At 48.3% G+C, this 17,542-nt stretch overlaps 2 protein-coding genes across 2 annotated transcripts in view; both read left to right on the forward strand.

Moving 5' to 3' along the window:
* The window catches only part of LOC133542215 (protein Daple-like), a 301,998-nt gene that overhangs the window by 100,990 nt on the left and 183,466 nt on the right, over positions 1-17,542 (forward strand). The window lies entirely within an intron of this gene.
* Positions 1-17,542, forward strand: part of LOC133541986 (protein Daple-like) — a 30,126-nt gene that overhangs the window by 9,338 nt on the left and 3,246 nt on the right. Inside the window, exons 4-5 of the mRNA XM_061885740.1 lie at positions 9,179-9,411; positions 13,498-17,542. The exon at positions 13,498-17,542 is cut by the window's right edge and continues 3,246 nt beyond it. Coding sequence (XP_061741724.1) covers positions 9,179-9,411; positions 13,498-14,217 — 953 coding nt within the window. The 3' untranslated portion in view covers positions 14,218-17,542. The remainder of the gene's footprint in view (positions 1-9,178; positions 9,412-13,497) is intronic.

Raw genomic sequence — 17,542 nt, forward strand, 5'->3', positions numbered from 1 at the left:
AGCTGCTTGCTTGGAGATGTTGTGAGTTAGCAGCTTGCTTGGAGATGTTGTGAGTTAGCAGCTTGCTTGGAGATGTTGTGAGTTAGCAGCTTGCTTGGAGATGTTGTGAGTTAGCAGCTTGCTTGGAGATGTTGTGAGTTAGCAGCTTGCTTGGAGATGTTGTGAGTTAGCTGCTTGCTTGGAGATGTTGTGAGTTAGCTGCTTGCTTGGAGATGTTGTGAGTTAGCAGCTTGCTTGTGACATCCTGCCTTTAAGAACACTGTGGTCCATTGACATGTGGTCCATGTTTTCCAGTTGATGAAAAAGGTTGCGTATGAAAAAAAACATTTTTTCCTGATGACTGACTACATTTGTTGGGAGATAATCCCGTCAATGACTTTAATGTGAAAGTTACTGTAATCGATAGTCATTCCCATCAGTGACTAATATTATTCTTTTTTTATTTACCTCAATTTTGGATAACAATATATTTGTCTGTGAAGGTTGCCTTTGTCCACTCATTCAGTCTGGTGTGTCTTCATCTAATGCCTTTCGTCCTCTTTTGTGCTCCCCCTTAGAGTTCTTCCTGTGGCCACTTAGAAGTGTCTTCCTGTTGTACTCGTGCCTCAGTGTGACTGGCAACTCTCTTCTTTTTTGTGCTCCCCCTTACAGTTCTTCCCGCGGCCACGTAGAAGTGTCTTCCTGTTGTACTCGTGCCTCAGTCTGACTGGCAACTCTCTTCTTTTTTGTGCTCCCCCTTACAGTTCTTCCCGCGGCCACCTAGAAGTGTCTTCCTGTTGTACTCGTGCCTCAGTGTGACTGGCAACTCTCTTCTTTTTTGTGCTCCCCCTTACAGTTCTTCCCGCGGCCACTTAGAAGTGTCTTCCTGTTGTACTCGTGCCTCAGTGTGACTGGCAACTCTCTTCTTTTTTGTGCTCCCCCTTACAGTTCTTCCCGCGGCCACTTAGAAGTGTCTTCCTGTTGTACTCGTGCCTCAGTGTGACTGGCAACTCTCTTCTTTTTTGTGCTCCCCCTTACAGTTCTTCCCGCGGCCACTTAGAAGTGTCTTCCTGTTGTACTCGTGCCTCAGTGTGACTGGCAACTCTCTTCTTTTTTGTGCTCCCCCTTACAGTTCTTCCCGCGGCCACTTAGAAGTGTCTTCCTGTTGTACTCGTGCCTCAGTCTGACTGGCAACTCTCTTCTTTTTTGTGCTCCCCCTTACAGTTCTTCCCGCGGCCACCTAGAAGTGTCTTCCTGTTGTACTCGTGCCTCAGTGTGACTGGCAACTCTCTTCTTTTTTTGCTCCCCCTTACGGTTCTTCCCGCGGCCACTTAGAAGTGTCTTCCTGTTGTAATCGTGCCTCAGTGTGACTGGCAACTCTCTTCTTTTTTGTGCTCCCCCTTACAGTTCTTCCCGCGGCCACGTAGAAGTGTCTTCCTGTTGTACTCGTGCCTCAGTCTGACTGGCAACTCTCTTCTTTTTTGTGCTCCCCCTTACAGTTCTTCCCGCGGCCACCTAGAAGTGTCTTCCTGTTGTACTCGTGCCTCAGTGTGACTGGCAACTCTCTTCTTTTTTGTGCTCCCCCTTACAGTTCTTCCCGCGGCCACTTAGAAGTGTCTTCCTGTTGTACTCGTGCCTCAGTGTGACTGGCAACTCTCTTCTTTTTTGTGCTCCCCCTTACAGTTCTTCCCGCGGCCACTTAGAAGTGTCTTCCTGTTGTACTCGTGCCTCAGTGTGACTGGCAACTCTCTTCTTTTTTTGCTCCCCCTTACGGTTCTTCCCGCGGCCACTTAGAAGTGTCTTCCTGTTGTAATCGTGCCTCAGTGTGACTGGCAACTCTCTTCTTTTTTGTGCTCCCCCTTACAGTTCTTCCCGTGGCCACGTAGAAGTGTCTTCCTGTTGTACTCGTGCCTCAGTGTGACTGGCAACTCTCTTCTTTTTTGTGCTCCCCCTTACAGTTCTTCCCGCGGCCACGTAGAAGTGTCTTCCTGTTGTACTCGTGCCTCAGTCTGACTGGCAACTCTCTTCTTTTTTGTGCTCCCCCTTACAGTTCTTCCCGCGGCCACCTAGAAGTGTCTTCCTGTTGTACTCGTGCCTCAGTGTGACTGGCAACTCTCTTCTTTTTTGTGCTCCCCCTTACAGTTCTTCCCGCGGCCACTTAGAAGTGTCTTCCTGTTGTACTCGTGCCTCAGTGTGACTGGCAACTCTCTTCTTTTTTGTGCTCCCCCTTACAGTTCTTCCCGCGGCCACTTAGAAGTGTCTTCCTGTTGTACTCGTGCCTCAGTGTGACTGGCAACTCTCTTCTTTTTTGTGCTCCCCCTTACAGTTCTTCCCGCGGCCACTTAGAAGTGTCTTCCTGTTGTACTCGTGCCTCTGTGTGACTGGCAACTCTCTTCTTTTTTGTGCTCCCCCTTACAGTTCTTCCTGTGGCCACTTAGAAGTGTCTTCCTGTTGTACTCGTGCCTCAGTCTGACTGGCAACTCTCTTCTTTTTTGTGCTCTCCCTTACAGTTCTTCCCGCGGCCACTTAGAAGTGTCTTCCTGTTGTACTCGTGCCTCAGTCTGACTGGCAATATTCTTTTTTGTGCTCCCCCTTACAGTTCTTCCCGCGGCCACGTAGAAGTGTCTTCCTGTTGTACTCGTGCCTCAGTGTGACTGGCAACTCTCTTCTTTTTTGTGCTCCCCCTTACAGTTCTTCCCGCGGCCACGTAGAAGTGTCTTCCTGTTGTACTCGTGCCTCAGTCTGACTGGCAACTCTCTTCTTTTTTGTGCTCCCCCTTACAGTTCTTCCCGTGGCCACGTAGAAGTGTCTTCCTGTTGTACTCGTGCCTCAGTGTGACTGGCAACTCTCTTCTTTTTTGTGCTCCCCCTTACAGTTCTTCCCGCGGCCACGTAGAAGTGTCTTCCTGTTGTACTCGTGCCTCAGTCTGACTGGCAACTCTCTTCTTTTTTGTGCTCCCCCTTACAGTTCTTCCCGCGGCCACCTAGAAGTGTCTTCCTGTTGTACTCGTGCCTCAGTGTGACTGGCAACTCTCTTCTTTTTTGTGCTCCCCCTTACAGTTCTTCCCGCGGCCACTTAGAAGTGTCTTCCTGTTGTACTCGTGCCTCAGTCTGACTGGCAACTCTCTTCTTTTTTGTGCTCCCCCTTACAGTTCTTCCTGTGGCCACTTAGAAGTGTCTTCCTGTTGTACTCGTGCCTCAGTCTGACTGGCAACTCTCTTCTTTTTTGTGCTCTCCCTTACAGTTCTTCCCGCGGCCACTTAGAAGTGTCTTCCTGTTGTACTCGTGCCTCAGTCTGACTGGCAATATTCTTTTTTGTGCTCCCCCTTACAGTTCTTCCGGCGGCCACGTAGAAGTGTCTTCCTGTTGTACTCGTGCCTCAGTGTGACTGGCAACTCTCTTCTTTTTTGTGCTCCCCCTTACAGTTCTTCCCGCGGCCACGTAGAAGTGTCTTCCTGTTGTACTCGTGCCTCAGTCTGACTGGCAATTCTATTCTTTTTTGTGCTCCCCCTTACAGTTCTTCCTATGCCCACTTAGAAGTGTCTTCCTGTTGTACTCGTGCCTCAGTGTGACTGGCAACTCTCTTCTTTTTTGTGCTCCCCCTTACAGTTCTTCCCGCGGCCACGTAGAAGTGTCTTCCTGTTGTACTCGTGCCTCAGTGTGACTGGCAACTCTCTTCTTTTTTGTGCTCCCCCTTACAGTTCTTCCCGCGGCCACGTAGAAGTGTCTTCCTGTTGTACTCGTGCCTCAGTGTGACTGGCAACTCTCTTCTTTTTTGTGCTCCCCCTTACAGTTCTTCCCGCGGCCACTTAGAAGTGTCTTCCTGTTGTACTCGTGCCTCAGTGTGACTGGCAACTCTCTTCTTTTTTTGCTCCCCCTTACGGTTCTTCCCGCGGCCACTTAGAAGTGTCTTCCTGTTGTAATCGTGCCTCAGTGTGACTGGCAACTCTCTTCTTTTTTGTGCTCCCCCTTACAGTTCTTCCCGCGGCCACGTAGAAGTGTCTTCCTGTTGTACTCGTGCCTCAGTGTGACTGGCAACTCTCTTCTTTTTTGTGCTCCCCCTTACAGTTCTTCCCGCGGCCACTTAGAAGTGTCTTCCTGTTGTACTCGTGCCTCAGTCTGACTGGCAACTCTCTTCTTTTTTGTGCTCCCCCTTACAGTTCTTCCCGCGGCCACTTAGAAGTGTCTTCCTGTTGTACTCGTGCCTCAGTCTGACTGGCAACTCTCTTCTTTTTTGTGCTCTCCCTTACAGTTCTTCCCGCGGCCACTTAGAAGTGTCTTCCTGTTGTACTCGTGCCTCAGTCTGACTGGCAACTCTCTTCTTTTTTGTGCTCTCCCTTACAGTTCTTCCCGCGGCCACTTAGAAGTGTCTTCCTGTTGTACTCGTGCCTCAGTCTGACTGGCAATATTCTTTTTTGTGCTCCCCCTTACAGTTCTTCCCGCGGCCACGTAGAAGTGTCTTCCTGTTGTACTCGTGCCTCAGTGTGACTGGCAACTCTCTTCTTTTTTGTGCTCCCCCTTACAGTTCTTCCCGCGGCCACGTAGAAGTGTCTTCCTGTTGTACTCGTGCCTCAGTCTGACTGGCAACTCTCTTCTTTTTTGTGCTCCCCCTTACAGTTCTTCCCGCGGCCACGTAGAAGTGTCTTCCTGTTGTACTCGTGCCTCAGTGTGACTGGCAACTCTCTTCTTTTTTGTGCTCCCCCTTACAGTTCTTCCCGCGGCCACTTAGAAGTGTCTTCCTGTTGTACTCGTGCCTCAGTGTGACTGGCAACTCTCTTCTTTTTTTGCTCCCCCTTACGGTTCTTCCCGCGGCCACTTAGAAGTGTCTTCCTGTTGTACTCGTGCCTCAGTGTGACTGGCAACTCTCTTCTTTTTTGTGCTCCCCCTTACAGTTCTTCCCGCGGCCACGTAGAAGTGTCTTCCTGTTGTACTCGTGCCTCAGTCTGACTGGCAACTCTATTCTTTTTTGTGCTCCCCCTTACAGTTCTTCCTGTGGCCACTTAGAAGTGTCTTCCTGTTGTACTCGTGCCTCAGTGTGACTGGCAACTCTCTTCTTTTTTGTGCTCCCCCTTACAGTTCTTCCCGCGGCCACATAGAAGTGTCTTCCTGTTGTACTCGTGCCTCAGTGTGACTGGCAACTCTCTTCTTTTTTGTGCTCCCCCTTACAGTTCTTCCCGCGGCCACTTAGAAGTGTCTTCCTGTTGTACTCGTGCCTCAGTGTGACTGGCAACTCTCTTCTTTTTTGTGCTCCCCCTTACGGTTCTTCCCGCGGCCACTTAGAAGTGTCTTCCTGTTGTACTCGTGCCTCAGTGTGACTGGCAACTCTCTTCTTTTTTGTGCTCCCCCTTACAGTTCTTCCCACGGCCACGTAGAAGTGTCTTCCTGTTGTACTTGTGCCTCAGTCTGACTGGCAACTCTCTTCTTTTTTGTGCTCCCCCTTACAGTTCTTCCTGTGGCCACTTAGAAGTGTCTTCCTGTTGTATTCGTGCCTCAGTGTGACTGGCAACTCTCTTCTTTTTTGTGCTCCCCCTTATAGTTCTTCCCGCGGCCACTCAGAAGTGTCTTCCTGTTGTACTCGTGCCTCAGTCTGACTGGCAACTCTCTTCTTTTTTGTGCTCCCCCTTACAGTTCTTCCCGCGGCCACTTAGAAGTGTCTTCCTGTTGTACTCGTGCCTCAGTGTGACTGGCAACTCTCTTCTTTTTTGTGCTCCCCCTTACAGTTCTTCCCGCGGCCACTTAGAAGTGTCTTCCTGTTGTACTCGTGCCTCAGTGTGACTGGCAACTCTCTTCTTTTTTGTGCTCCCCCTTACAGTTCTTCCCGCGGCCACTTAGAGGTGTCTTCCTGTTGTACTCGTGCCTCAGTGTGACTGGCAACCCTCTTCTTTTTTGTGCTCCCCCTTACAGTTCTTCCCGCGGCCACTTAGAAGTGTCTTCCTGTTGTACTCGTGCCTCAGTGTGACTGGCAACTCTCTTCTTTTTTGTGCTCCCCCTTACAGTTCTTCCCGCGGCTACGTAGAAGTGTCTTCCTGTTGTACTCGTGCCTCAGTGTGACTGGCAACTCTCTTCTTTTTTGTGCTCCCCCTTACAGTTCTTCCCGCGGCCACTTAGAAGTGTCTTCCTGTTGTACTCGTGCCTCAGTGTGACTGGCAACTCTCTTCTTTTTTTGCTCCCCCTTACGGTTCTTCCCGCGGCCACTTAGAAGTGTCTTCCTGTTGTACTCGTGCCTCAGTGTGACTGGCAACTCTCTTCTTTTTTGTGCTCCCCCTTACAGTTCTTCCCGCGGCCACGTAGAAGTGTCTTCCTGTTGTACTCGTGCCTCAGTCTGACTGGCAACTCTATTCTTTTTTGTGCTCCCCCTTACAGTTCTTCCTGTGGCCACTTAGAAGTGTCTTCCTGTTGTACTCGTGCCTCAGTGTGACTGGCAACTCTCTTCTTTTTTGTGCTCCCCCTTACGGTTCTTCCCGCGGCCACTTAGAAGTGTCTTCCTGTTGTACTCGTGCCTCAGTGTGACTGGCAACTCTCTTCTTTTTTGTGCTCCCCCTTACAGTTCTTCCCACGGCCACGTAGAAGTGTCTTCCTGTTGTACTTGTGCCTCAGTCTGACTGGCAACTCTCTTCTTTTTTGTGCTCCCCCTTACAGTTCTTCCTGTGGCCACTTAGAAGTGTCTTCCTGTTGTATTCGTGCCTCAGTGTGACTGGCAACTCTCTTCTTTTTTGTGCTCCCCCTTATAGTTCTTCCCGCGGCCACTCAGAAGTGTCTTCCTGTTGTACTCGTGCCTCAATGTGACTGGCAACTCTCTTCTTTTTTGTGCTCCCCCTTACAGTTCTTCCCGCGGCCACGTAGAAGTGTCTTCCTGTTGCACTCGTGCCTCAGTGTGACTGGCAACTCTCTTCTTTTTTGTGCTCCCCCTTACAGTTCTTCCCGCGGCCACTTAGAAGTGTCTTCCTGTTGTACTCGTGCCTCAGTGTGACTGGCAACTCTCTTCTTTTTTGTGCTCCCCCTTACAGTTCTTCCCGCGGCCACTTAGAGGTGTCTTCCTGTTGTACTCGTGCCTCAGTGTGACTGGCAACTCTCTTCTTTTTTGTGCTCCCCCTTACAGTTCTTCCCGCGGCCACTTAGAAGTGTCTTCCTGTTGTACTCGTGCCTCAGTGTGACTGGCAACTCTCTTCTTTTTTGTGCTCCCCCTTACAGTTCTTCCCGCGGCCACTTAGAGGTGTCTTCCTGTTGTACTCGTGCCTCAGTGTGACTGGCAACCCTCTTCTTTTTTGTGCTCCCCCTTACAGTTCTTCCCGCGGCCACTTAGAAGTGTCTTCCTGTTGTACTCGTGCCTCAGTGTGACTGGCAACTCTCTTCTTTTTTGTGCTCCCCCTTACAGTTCTTCCCGCGGCCACGTAGAACTGTCTTCCTGTTGTACTCGTGCCTCAGTGTGACTGGCAACTCTCTTCTTTTTTGTGCTCCCCCTTACAGTTCTTCCCGCGGCCACTTAGAAGTGTCTTCCTGTTGTACTCGTGCCTCAGTGTGACTGGCAACTCTCTTCTTTTTTTGCTCCCCCTTACGGTTCTTCCCGCGGCCACTTAGAAGTGTCTTCCTGTTGTACTCGTGCCTCAGTGTGACTGGCAACTCTCTTCTTTTTTGTGCTCCCCCTTACAGTTCTTCCCGCGGCCACGTAGAAGTGTCTTCCTGTTGTACTCGTGCCTCAGTCTGACTGGCAACTCTATTCTTTTTTGTGCTCCCCCTTACAGTTCTTCCTGTGGCCACTTAGAAGTGTCTTCCTGTTGTACTCGTGCCTCAGTCTGACTGGCAACTCTCTTCTTTTTTGTGCTCCCCCTTACAGTTCTTCCCGCGGCCACTTAGAAGTGTCTTCCTGTTGTACTCGTGCCTCAGTGTGACTGGCAACTCTCTTCTTTTTTGTGCTCCCCCTTACGGTTCTTCCCGCGGCCACTTAGAAGTGTCTTCCTGTTGTACTCGTGCCTCAGTGTGACTGGCAACTCTCTTCTTTTTTGTGCTCCCCCTTACAGTTCTTCCCGCGGCCACGTAGAAGTGTCTTCCTGTTGTACTTGTGCCTCAGTCTGACTGGCAACTCTCTTCTTTTTTGTGCTCCCCCTTACAGTTCTTCCTGTGGCCACTTAGAAGTGTCTTCCTGTTGTATTCGTGCCTCAGTGTGACTGGCAACTCTCTTCTTTTTTGTGCTCCCCCTTATAGTTCTTCCCGCGGCCACTCAGAAGTGTCTTCCTGTTGTACTCGTGCCTCAATGTGACTGGCAACTCTCTTCTTTTTTGTGCTCCCCCTTACAGTTCTTCCCGCGGCCACGTAGAAGTGTCTTCCTGTTGCACTCGTGCCTCAGTGTGACTGGCAACTCTCTTCTTTTTTGTGCTCCCCCTTACAGTTCTTCCCGCGGCCACTTAGAAGTGTCTTCCTGTTGTACTCGTGCCTCAGTGTGACTGGCAACTCTCTTCTTTTTTGTGCTCCCCCTTACAGTTCTTCCCGCGGCCACTTAGAAGTGTCTTCCTGTTGTACTCGTGCCTCAGTGTGACTGGCAACTCTCTTCTTTTTTGTGCTCCCCCTTACAGTTCTTCCCGCGGCCACTTAGAAGTGTCTTCCTGTTGTACTCGTGCCTCAGTGTGACTGGCAACTCTCTTCTTTTTTGTGCTCCCCCTTACAGTTCTTCCCGCGGCCACTTAGAGGTGTCTTCCTGTTGTACTCGTGCCTCAGTGTGACTGGCAACCCTCTTCTTTTTTGTGCTCCCCCTTACAGTTCTTCCCGCGGCCACTTAGAAGTGTCTTCCTGTTGTACTCGTGCCTCAGTGTGACTGGCAACTCTCTTCTTTTTTGTGCTCCCCCTTACAGTTCTTCCCGCGGCCACGTAGAAGTGTCTTCCTGTTGTACTCGTGCCTCAGTCTGACTGGCAACTCTCTTCTTTTTTGTGCTCCCCCTTGCAGTTCTTCCCGCGGCCACCTAGAAGTGTCTTCCTGTTGTACTCGTGCCTCAGTGTGACTGGCAACTCTCTTCTTTTTTGTGCTCCCCCTTACAGTTCTTCCCGCGGCCACGTAGAAGTGTCTTCCTGTTGTACTCGTGCCTCAGTGTGACTGGCAACTCTCTTCTTTTTTGTGCTCCCCCTTACAGTTCTTCCCGCGGCCACTTAGAAGTGTCTTCCTGTTGTACTCGTGCCTCAGTGTGACTGGCAACTCTCTTCTTTTTTAGATGCCTCAGACTGTCAGCACTGGTCAGGTAGTCTGTCCAGCGACGATGTCCTGGGTCTGAGCCAGTCTCAGCAGACTTTGTCCCGGAGTGCGACGCTGCCATATGACCACAGCCCCCAGCAGGCTCAGCCACAGCGCAGGAACAGGAACAGAGCGCGACCCTCGTCTCCCGGGAGTGAGATGGTGACCTTGGAGGAGTTTCTGCAAGAGAGCAGCGTGACGTCGCCACAAGTGGTGAGAATCATGTTTGTTACAATTGTCTTTGACTTCACTAATGTGCTGAGTGGACACTTTGGTGTGGCACATGATGACCAATGAAGCATTCCCACTGCTCGATATCGTGAGGAGAGGAAATACTTGCTCTATCAATCATCCTCCACTCAGATCCAACATCAGGGCAAGGGAAAGACTCAACCTAATGGGATGACAATATGTGGGGACCCCCCTCCCCTCCCCCCCATAACAGCATCATCCTAACAGTGAAAGCTAACAGGTATGATGTCATCATCCTAACAGGGAAAGCTAAGAAGTATGATGTCATCATCCTAACAGTGAAAGCTAACAGGTATGATGTCATCATCCTAACAGTGAAAGCTAACAGGTATGATGTCATCATCCTAACAGGGAAAGCTGAGAAGTATGATGTCATCATCCTAACAGTGAAAGCTAACAGGTATGATGTCATCATCCTAACAGTGAAAGCTAACAGGTATGATGTCATCATCCTAACAGGGAAAGCTAACAGGTATGATGTCATCATCCTAAAAGGGAAAGCTAAGAGGTATGATGTCATCATCATAAGAGTGAAGGCTAAGAGGTATGATGTCATCATTATAAGAGTGAAGGCTAAGAGGTATGATGTCATCATCATAAGAGTGAAGGCTAAGAGGTATGATGTCATCATCCTAACAGGGAAAGCTAACAGGTATGATGTCATCATCATAAGAGTGAAGGCTAAGAGGTATGATGTCATCATCATAAGGGTGAAGGCTAAGAGGTATGATGTCATCATCCTAACAGGGAAAGCTAACAGGTATGATGTCATCATCATAAGAGTGAAAGCTAAGAGGTATGATGTCATCATCATAAGAGTGAAGGCTAAGAGGTATGATGTCATCATCCTAAGAGTGAAGGCTAAGAGGTATGATGTCATCATCCTAAGAGGGAAAGCTAAGAGGTATGATGTCATCATCATAAGAGTGATGGCTAAAAGGTATGATGTCATCATCATACGAGTGAAAGCTAAGAGGTATGATGTCATCATCATAAGAGTGAAGGCTAAGAGGTATGATGTCATCATAAGAGTGAAGGCTAAGAGGTATGATGTCATCATCATAAGAGTGAAGGCTAAGAGGTATGATGTCATCATAAGAGTGAAAGCTAAGAGGTATGATGTCATCATCATAAGACTGAAAGCTAAGAGGTATGATGTCATCATCATAAGAGTGAAGGCTAAGAGCTATGATGTCATCATCCTAAGAGTGAAGGCTAAGAGGTATGATGTCTTCATCATAAGAGTGAAGGCTAACATGTATGATGTTATCATCATAAGAGTGAAAGCTAACAGGTATGATGTCATCATCATAAGAGTGATGGCTAAGAGGTATGATGTCATCATCCTAAGAGTGAAAGCTAACAGGTATGATGTCATCATCATAAGAGTGAAGGCTAAGAGGTATGATGTCATCATCATAAGAGTGAAGGCTAAGAGGTATGATGTCTTCATCATAAGAGTGAAGGCTAAGAGGTATGATGTCATCATCATAAGAGTGAAGGCTAAGAGGTATGATGTCATCATCCTAAGAGTGAAAGCTAACAGGTATGATGTCATCATCATAAGAGTGAAGGCTAAGAGGTATGATGTCATCATCATAAGAGTGAAGGCTAAGAGGTATGATGTCATCATCATAAGAGTGAAGGCTAAGAGGTATGATGTCATCATCCTAAGAGTGAAAGCTAACAGGTATGATGTCATCATCATAAGAGTGAAGGCTAAGAGGTATGATGTCTTCATCATAAGAGTGAAGGCTAACAGGTATGATGTCATCATCATAAGAGTGAAGGCTAAGAGGTATGATGTCATCATCATAAGAGTGAAGGCTAAGAGGTAAGATGTCATCATCATAAGAGTGAAAGCTAACAGGTATGATGTCATCATCATAAGAGTGATGGCTAAGAGGTATGATGTCATCATCCTAAGAGTGAAGGCTAAGAGGTATGATGTCATCATCCTAAGAGTGAAGGCTAAGAGGTATGATGTCATCATCCTAAGAGTGAAGGCTAAGAGGTATGATGTCTTCATCATAAGAGTGAAGGCTAACAGGTCTGATGTCATCATCATAAGAGTGAAGGCTAACAGGTATGATGTCATCATCATAAGAGTGAAAGCTAACAGCTATGATGTCATCATCCTAAGAGTGAAAGCTAACAGGTATGATGTTATCATCATAAGACTGAAAGCTAACAGGTATGATGTCATCATCATAAGAGTGAAGGCTAAGAGGTATGATGTCATCATCCTAAGAGGGAAAGCTAACAGGTATGATGTCATCATCATAAGAGTGATGGCTAAAAGGTATGATGTCATCATCATAAGAGTGAAGGCTAAGAGGTATGATGTCATCATCATAAGAGTGAAGGTTAAGAGGTATGATGTCATCATCATAAGAGTGAAGGTTAAGAGGTATGATGTCATCATCATAAGAGTGAAGGCTAAGAGGTATGATGTCATCATAAGAGTGAAAGCTAAGAGGTATGATGTCATCATCATAAGACTGAAAGCTAAGAGGTATGATGTCATCATCATAAGAGTGAAAGCTAAGAGGTATGATGTCATCATCATAAGAGTGAAGGCTAAGAGGTATGATGTCATCATCCTAAGAGTGAAGGCTAAGAGGTATGATGTCATCATCCTAAGAGTGAAAGCTAACAGGTATGATGTCATCATCATAAGAGTGAAGGCTAAGAGGTATGATGTCATCATCATAAGAGTGAAGGCTAAGAGGTATGATGTCATCATCATAAGAGTGAAGGCTAAGAGGTATGATGTCATCATCATAAGAGTGAAGGCTAAGAGGTATGATGTCATCATCATAAGAGTGAAAGCTAAGAGGTATGATGTCATCATCATAAGAGTGAAAGCTAACAGGTATGATGTCATCATCATAAGAGTGAAGGCTAAGAGGTATGATGTCATCATCATAGGCTAAGAGGTGTGATGTCATCATCATAAGAGTGAAGGCTAAGAGCTATGATGTCATCATCATAAGAGTGAAGGCTAAGAAGTATGATGTCATCATAAGAGTGAAGGCTAAGAAGTATGATGTCATCATCATAAGAGTGAAAGCTAAGAGGTATGATGTCATCATCATAAGAGTGAAGGCTAAGAGGTATGATGTCATCATCATAAGAGTGAAGGCTAAGAGGTATGATGTCATCATCATAAGAGTGAAGGCTAAGAGGTATGATGTCATCATCATAAGAGTGAAGGCTAAGAGGTATGATGTCATCATCATAAGAGTGAAGGCTAAGAGGTATGATGTCATCATCATAAGAGTGAAGGCTAAGAGCTATGATGTCATCATCATAAGAGTGAAGGCTAAGAAGTATGATGTCATCATAAGAGTGAAGGCTAAGAAGTATGATGTCATCATCATAAGAGTGAAAGCTAAGAGGTATGATGTCATCATCATAAGAGTGAAGGCTAAGAGGTATGATGTCATCATCATAAGAGTGAAGGCTAAGAGGTATGATGTCATCATCATAAGAGTGAAGGCTAAGAGGTATGATGTCATCATCATAAGAGTGAAGGCTAAGAGGTATGATGTCATCATAAGAGTGAAGGCTAAGAGGTATGATGTCATCATCATAAGAGTGAAGGCTAAGAGGTATGATGTCATCATCATAAGAGTGAAGGCTAAGAGGTATGATGTCATCATCATAAGAGTGAAGGGTAAGAGGTATGATGTCACCTAGTGGCAGCATGTAGGTACACTGAAGAGTGCTGGGCCAAGAACTGGCCCCGGGGGAACTCCACATGTTACCTTGACATAGTCCCAGGTCACATTGTTGTGGGAGACAGACTGCATCCTGGCAGTAAGATAAGAGTTACACCAAGACAAGGCTAAGTCTGTCCAAAGTCTGGCCTTTAGACTATTTGTGTCCCGCAGGTACGTTTTGCTTGGAAAGCTTGAAATTGTGCGAGAAAAAACCAATGACTTAAAAAAGAGATATTTAACATTACCTCAAAGATTTTGTGGCCCAGAGGTCACCTGTGGTGTTGCAGTAAGCAGAAGTATTGGTTCTTCTGTCCTCCGTTAGGTGTCACTGGGAAGCAAGGAGGACCTGATGAAGGATTACTTCACCAGAAGTCCAGATCCCACCGGCAGCGACCATGTCACCCCCACCAGCTACGTCACACCCACCGTGCACACCTCCACCCAGAGACCAGGCCAGAGTGTCAAGCCGTCCCCCCGCCAGCCTGTGGGTCAATCCCCAGGCTCCAGTGGGCCCGTGACACCCAGAGGCCAGCAGTCTCTGAGCAGGACCTTCAGCCTCGCCTCTGCTGATCTGCTGCGCTCCAATGGGCCGGACACCTTCCAAGAGGGAGGAACCCCTAAGCAGCCGGATCTGGTGATTCGACGGCAGGGCGGGGCTAGGGGGCGAGAGAGGCCACTGTCCGCCCGCTTGGCCGGGTCAGGCAGCATCCTGGCCTCGCCCGTCCACCACTCGTCCTCCCTCACCCTGCAGACCGAGAGGGAAGGCGACAGAGGGCGGACCCCTGTGACGCATAGGGCCCCCCCCTCCACATGCCACCATCGCGGCGAGGTTGCCATGGTAACCCCCGTGAGGGCCGTATCCGCCTCCCAGCTGGGCGAGGCCTCGGCGCAGGACGACCACCCGAGTGACTCTTTCCAGAGTCCAGACGCTGAGAGGCCAGGATGTAGCACAGTCCAAGTCCAACGGCCGACAAGCACACCGGCCTCCCCGGATCCCAACAACGACCCCCAGACCGTGTGGTACGAGTACGGCTGTGTCTGAACGCTGCGCGCACGCTCTCTAAAGGCTAAAGGTCAATCTCCGGCCTTGCAGTCTTTGGAATGTGGCAACCAACGGTCGTCTCGAACTGGAAGTCTGACCAAGTCCAAGGCAATGAAGCCGGAGTTCAGAACACCTTTTTAAATGCTTCTCTTTCAGGTCCACAGCGGAAGGAGATCATGTAACCTGGAAAACAGTCCTAGGCCACATTGACTGTCTAGACACGAAGCATCCACCAAAGGACTTCCAGTAGAGGATAGTTTTACTTGCGACACCAATGGTGCCTTCACACTTGTCAACCTGCTAAAACTGACTCTTTGCTACTACGCTTCCTTTAGTCAAGTGTAAAGCACCGGACCAAACTAGCAGACCAAGACTGCTTGAGTGACGGGTGTAGGTGTAGGTGTAGTCTTGGACCATAAACCGCAGAACGCAAACCACACCAGAACCACTGAATTGATGTTGGGGAAGTTGTCCCAGATTCTTTCTTATTGCAGAACATGGTCTTAAACTAAAGAAGCCTGTAAAATGTGGCCATCAAAAGTCAAGTTCTAGGACGGTAAATCCAGTAATCCAGAAGACAAGGTGTGCTTTGCGTGCTCCAATGGTCATACTGACCTCTGCTGACTATTGTTCAGCTGTGGCCTCACGCACTCTTGGACATCTTTGGTCTGGATCAGAGTTAGGGACTATGAGCGTGAATTATACGTCGAGATTCCAAAGACCTAATTCAAGGGGAACTATCAGAAGAACTGCAGAGAGTGCAAAGGGGGAGAGGCGTTGAGGTGGCTGGGTGCAGGGCGGCAGAACAAATACCTGGAACGGAGAGAAACTGAAGGATGAGTTAGATAAACAGTGGAGACAGGAAGCCTTTGTCTCAGTTCAACAACAGACCGCCTTCGCTTTTTGTCTCAGCGTTCGACACTGACATTTAGCCCAAAAAGAAAGACGCCTTTTTTTCACTGAAGCCATATTTCAACCTAGGAGTGAACTCCAAGCAGAGCCCTCTTAGATGTCTGACAGCACGCCTTCACCCCCACCTGGGTTCTAGGGTCTAGGGTAATGTCCACAATCGGGGGTGCGGGAATGCAGAACATACAACTTAGTAGATCTGTGAAAGGTCTTTAATCTTTTGTTTTTTAAATGAAAGCCAAGAAAGTGTAGACCGCTGAAAGGAAAGTGCAATAGTCTGTTATTTTATTTCCTGAAATGAGAGTTCCGTATTGCCTGATGGTTCCAGCGTGCAGTCCTAGACTCCTTCACACTGCAGCTCACATACCCTTCTTTTGGACGTATGCCGCCTGTATCACACTTGTCCAGGTCCGCCTTCACACTTGTCCAAGTCCGTGTTCACACTTGTCCAAGTCCGCGTTCACACTTGTCCAAGTCCGCGTTCACACTTGTCCAGGTCTGTCTTCACACTTGTCCAGGTCCACGTTCACACTTGTCCAGGTCCGCGTTTACACTTGTCCAAGTCAGCGTCCGCGTTCACACTTGTCCAGGTCCGCGTTTACACTTGTCCGCGTCCGCGTCCGCGTTCACCCTTGTCCAGGTCCGTCTTCACACTTGTCCAGGTCCACGTTCACACTTGTCCAGGTCCGCGTTTACACTTGTCCGCGTCCGCGTTCACACTTGTCCAGGTCCGTCTTCACACTTGTCCAGGTCCACGTTCACACTTGTCCAGGTCCGCGTTCACACTTGTCCAGGTCCGCGTTTACACTTGTCCGCGTCCGCGTCCGCGTTCACCCTTGTCCAGGTCCGTCTTCACACTTGTCCAGGTCCACGTTCACACTTGTCCAGGTCCGCGTTTACACTTGTCCGCGTCCGCGTTCACACTTGTCCAGGTCCGTCTTCACACTTGTCCAGGTCCACGTTCACACTTGTCCAGGTCCGCGTTTACACTTGTCCAAGTCCGTCTTCACACTTGTCCAGGTCCGCGTTCACACTTGTCCGGGTCCGCGTTCACACTTGTCCAGGTCCGCGTTCACACTTGTCCAGGTCCACGTTCACACTTGTCCAGGTCCGTCTTCACACTTGTCCAAGTCCGTCTTCACACTTGTCCAGGTCCGTCTTCACACTTGTCCAGGTCCGCGTTCACACTTGTCCAGGTTCGCGTTCACACTTGTCCAGGTCCGTGTTCACACTTGTCCAGGTCCGCGTTCACACTTGTCCAGGTCCACGTTCACACTTGTCCAGGTCCGTCTTCACACTTGTCCAAGTCCGTCTTCACACTTGTCCAGGTCCGCGTTCACACTTGTCCAGGTCCGCGTTCACACTTGTCCAGGTCCGCGTTCACACTTGTCCAAGTCCATCTTCACACTTGTCCAGGTCCGCATGGACTGTGCCAGTCCCAATTATTTGATATCCCATCGGCCTTTGTGTCTTCTTTGGGATGTGCAAATAAACGGTAGATGATGTGAACGCTGCCGGGCTCAGAGTGCGTCCATCCGACATGATTATTCGCCAAAATAGATGGTTAAAAAACAAATAGTTGACAACCGGGCAGAAAAACAGGTGAAAAGAAAAGGTTGTAGGAAGTTAGGTGAAAAGAAAAGGTTGTAGGAAGTTAGGTGAAAAGAAAAGGTTGTAGGAAGTTAGGTGAAAAGAAAAGGTTTTGGAAGTGGGACACACCTGTCTGTGACTTGTGGCCCACAGACACGCTGTTCAAGCACACATCTCAGAACTATATCTGGTAAAAGTTGTTCATCTCCTGCACACAAAAGTTGTGTGAAGAAAAAGTGGACTTTGACGGCAGCAAAGGTGGAAGTTGTGTTTTCTTGCCTCAACATGCAGCTCACATTGCCTTCATGTTGATAATCTTTCTTTTTTAGTCTTCATCTGATGTAAGGGGGGAGGTTTATTTGAAAAAGTGTCTTGCTTCAGCAGCACAGTACTGGTGTGTAGTTGTAGGAGATGTCTCCAAACCTCATCAGGAGTCTCAGCAACACCCGAAGATGGCAGAAAATGTATATTTTTCAAAAACTTTCTTTGGCTAAAATGTCGTAAGGGGGGACCTTTACACAAAAATTCGAAAAACTGTTTTGCTTCTACTAAAAATATCGGATTTAACAAAACCAAAAAATCTGAATTGTTGTGAAAGTAGCCCTACTTCCCGTCTCTGCTGGACAACACACCCCTTTCAACTTACCTGAAGGCCAGGTGTTGAAAATGAGGAGAGTTTACCAATGAAATGCTCTGGCTTGTCCTCGGCACCATTGCCAGCCAGGACTGACTCTGACCAAGTTCTAGTCCCTCACTTTTATTGTGTACACACAAAAAATGCACATTTTCTCTTCTTGTGTGTTGTTGACAAATGCTGAATTTGGAG

This window comes from Nerophis ophidion, linkage group LG24, assembly GCF_033978795.1.
Source record: "Nerophis ophidion isolate RoL-2023_Sa linkage group LG24, RoL_Noph_v1.0, whole genome shotgun sequence".
Lineage (NCBI taxonomy): Eukaryota > Metazoa > Chordata > Actinopteri > Syngnathiformes > Syngnathidae > Nerophis > Nerophis ophidion.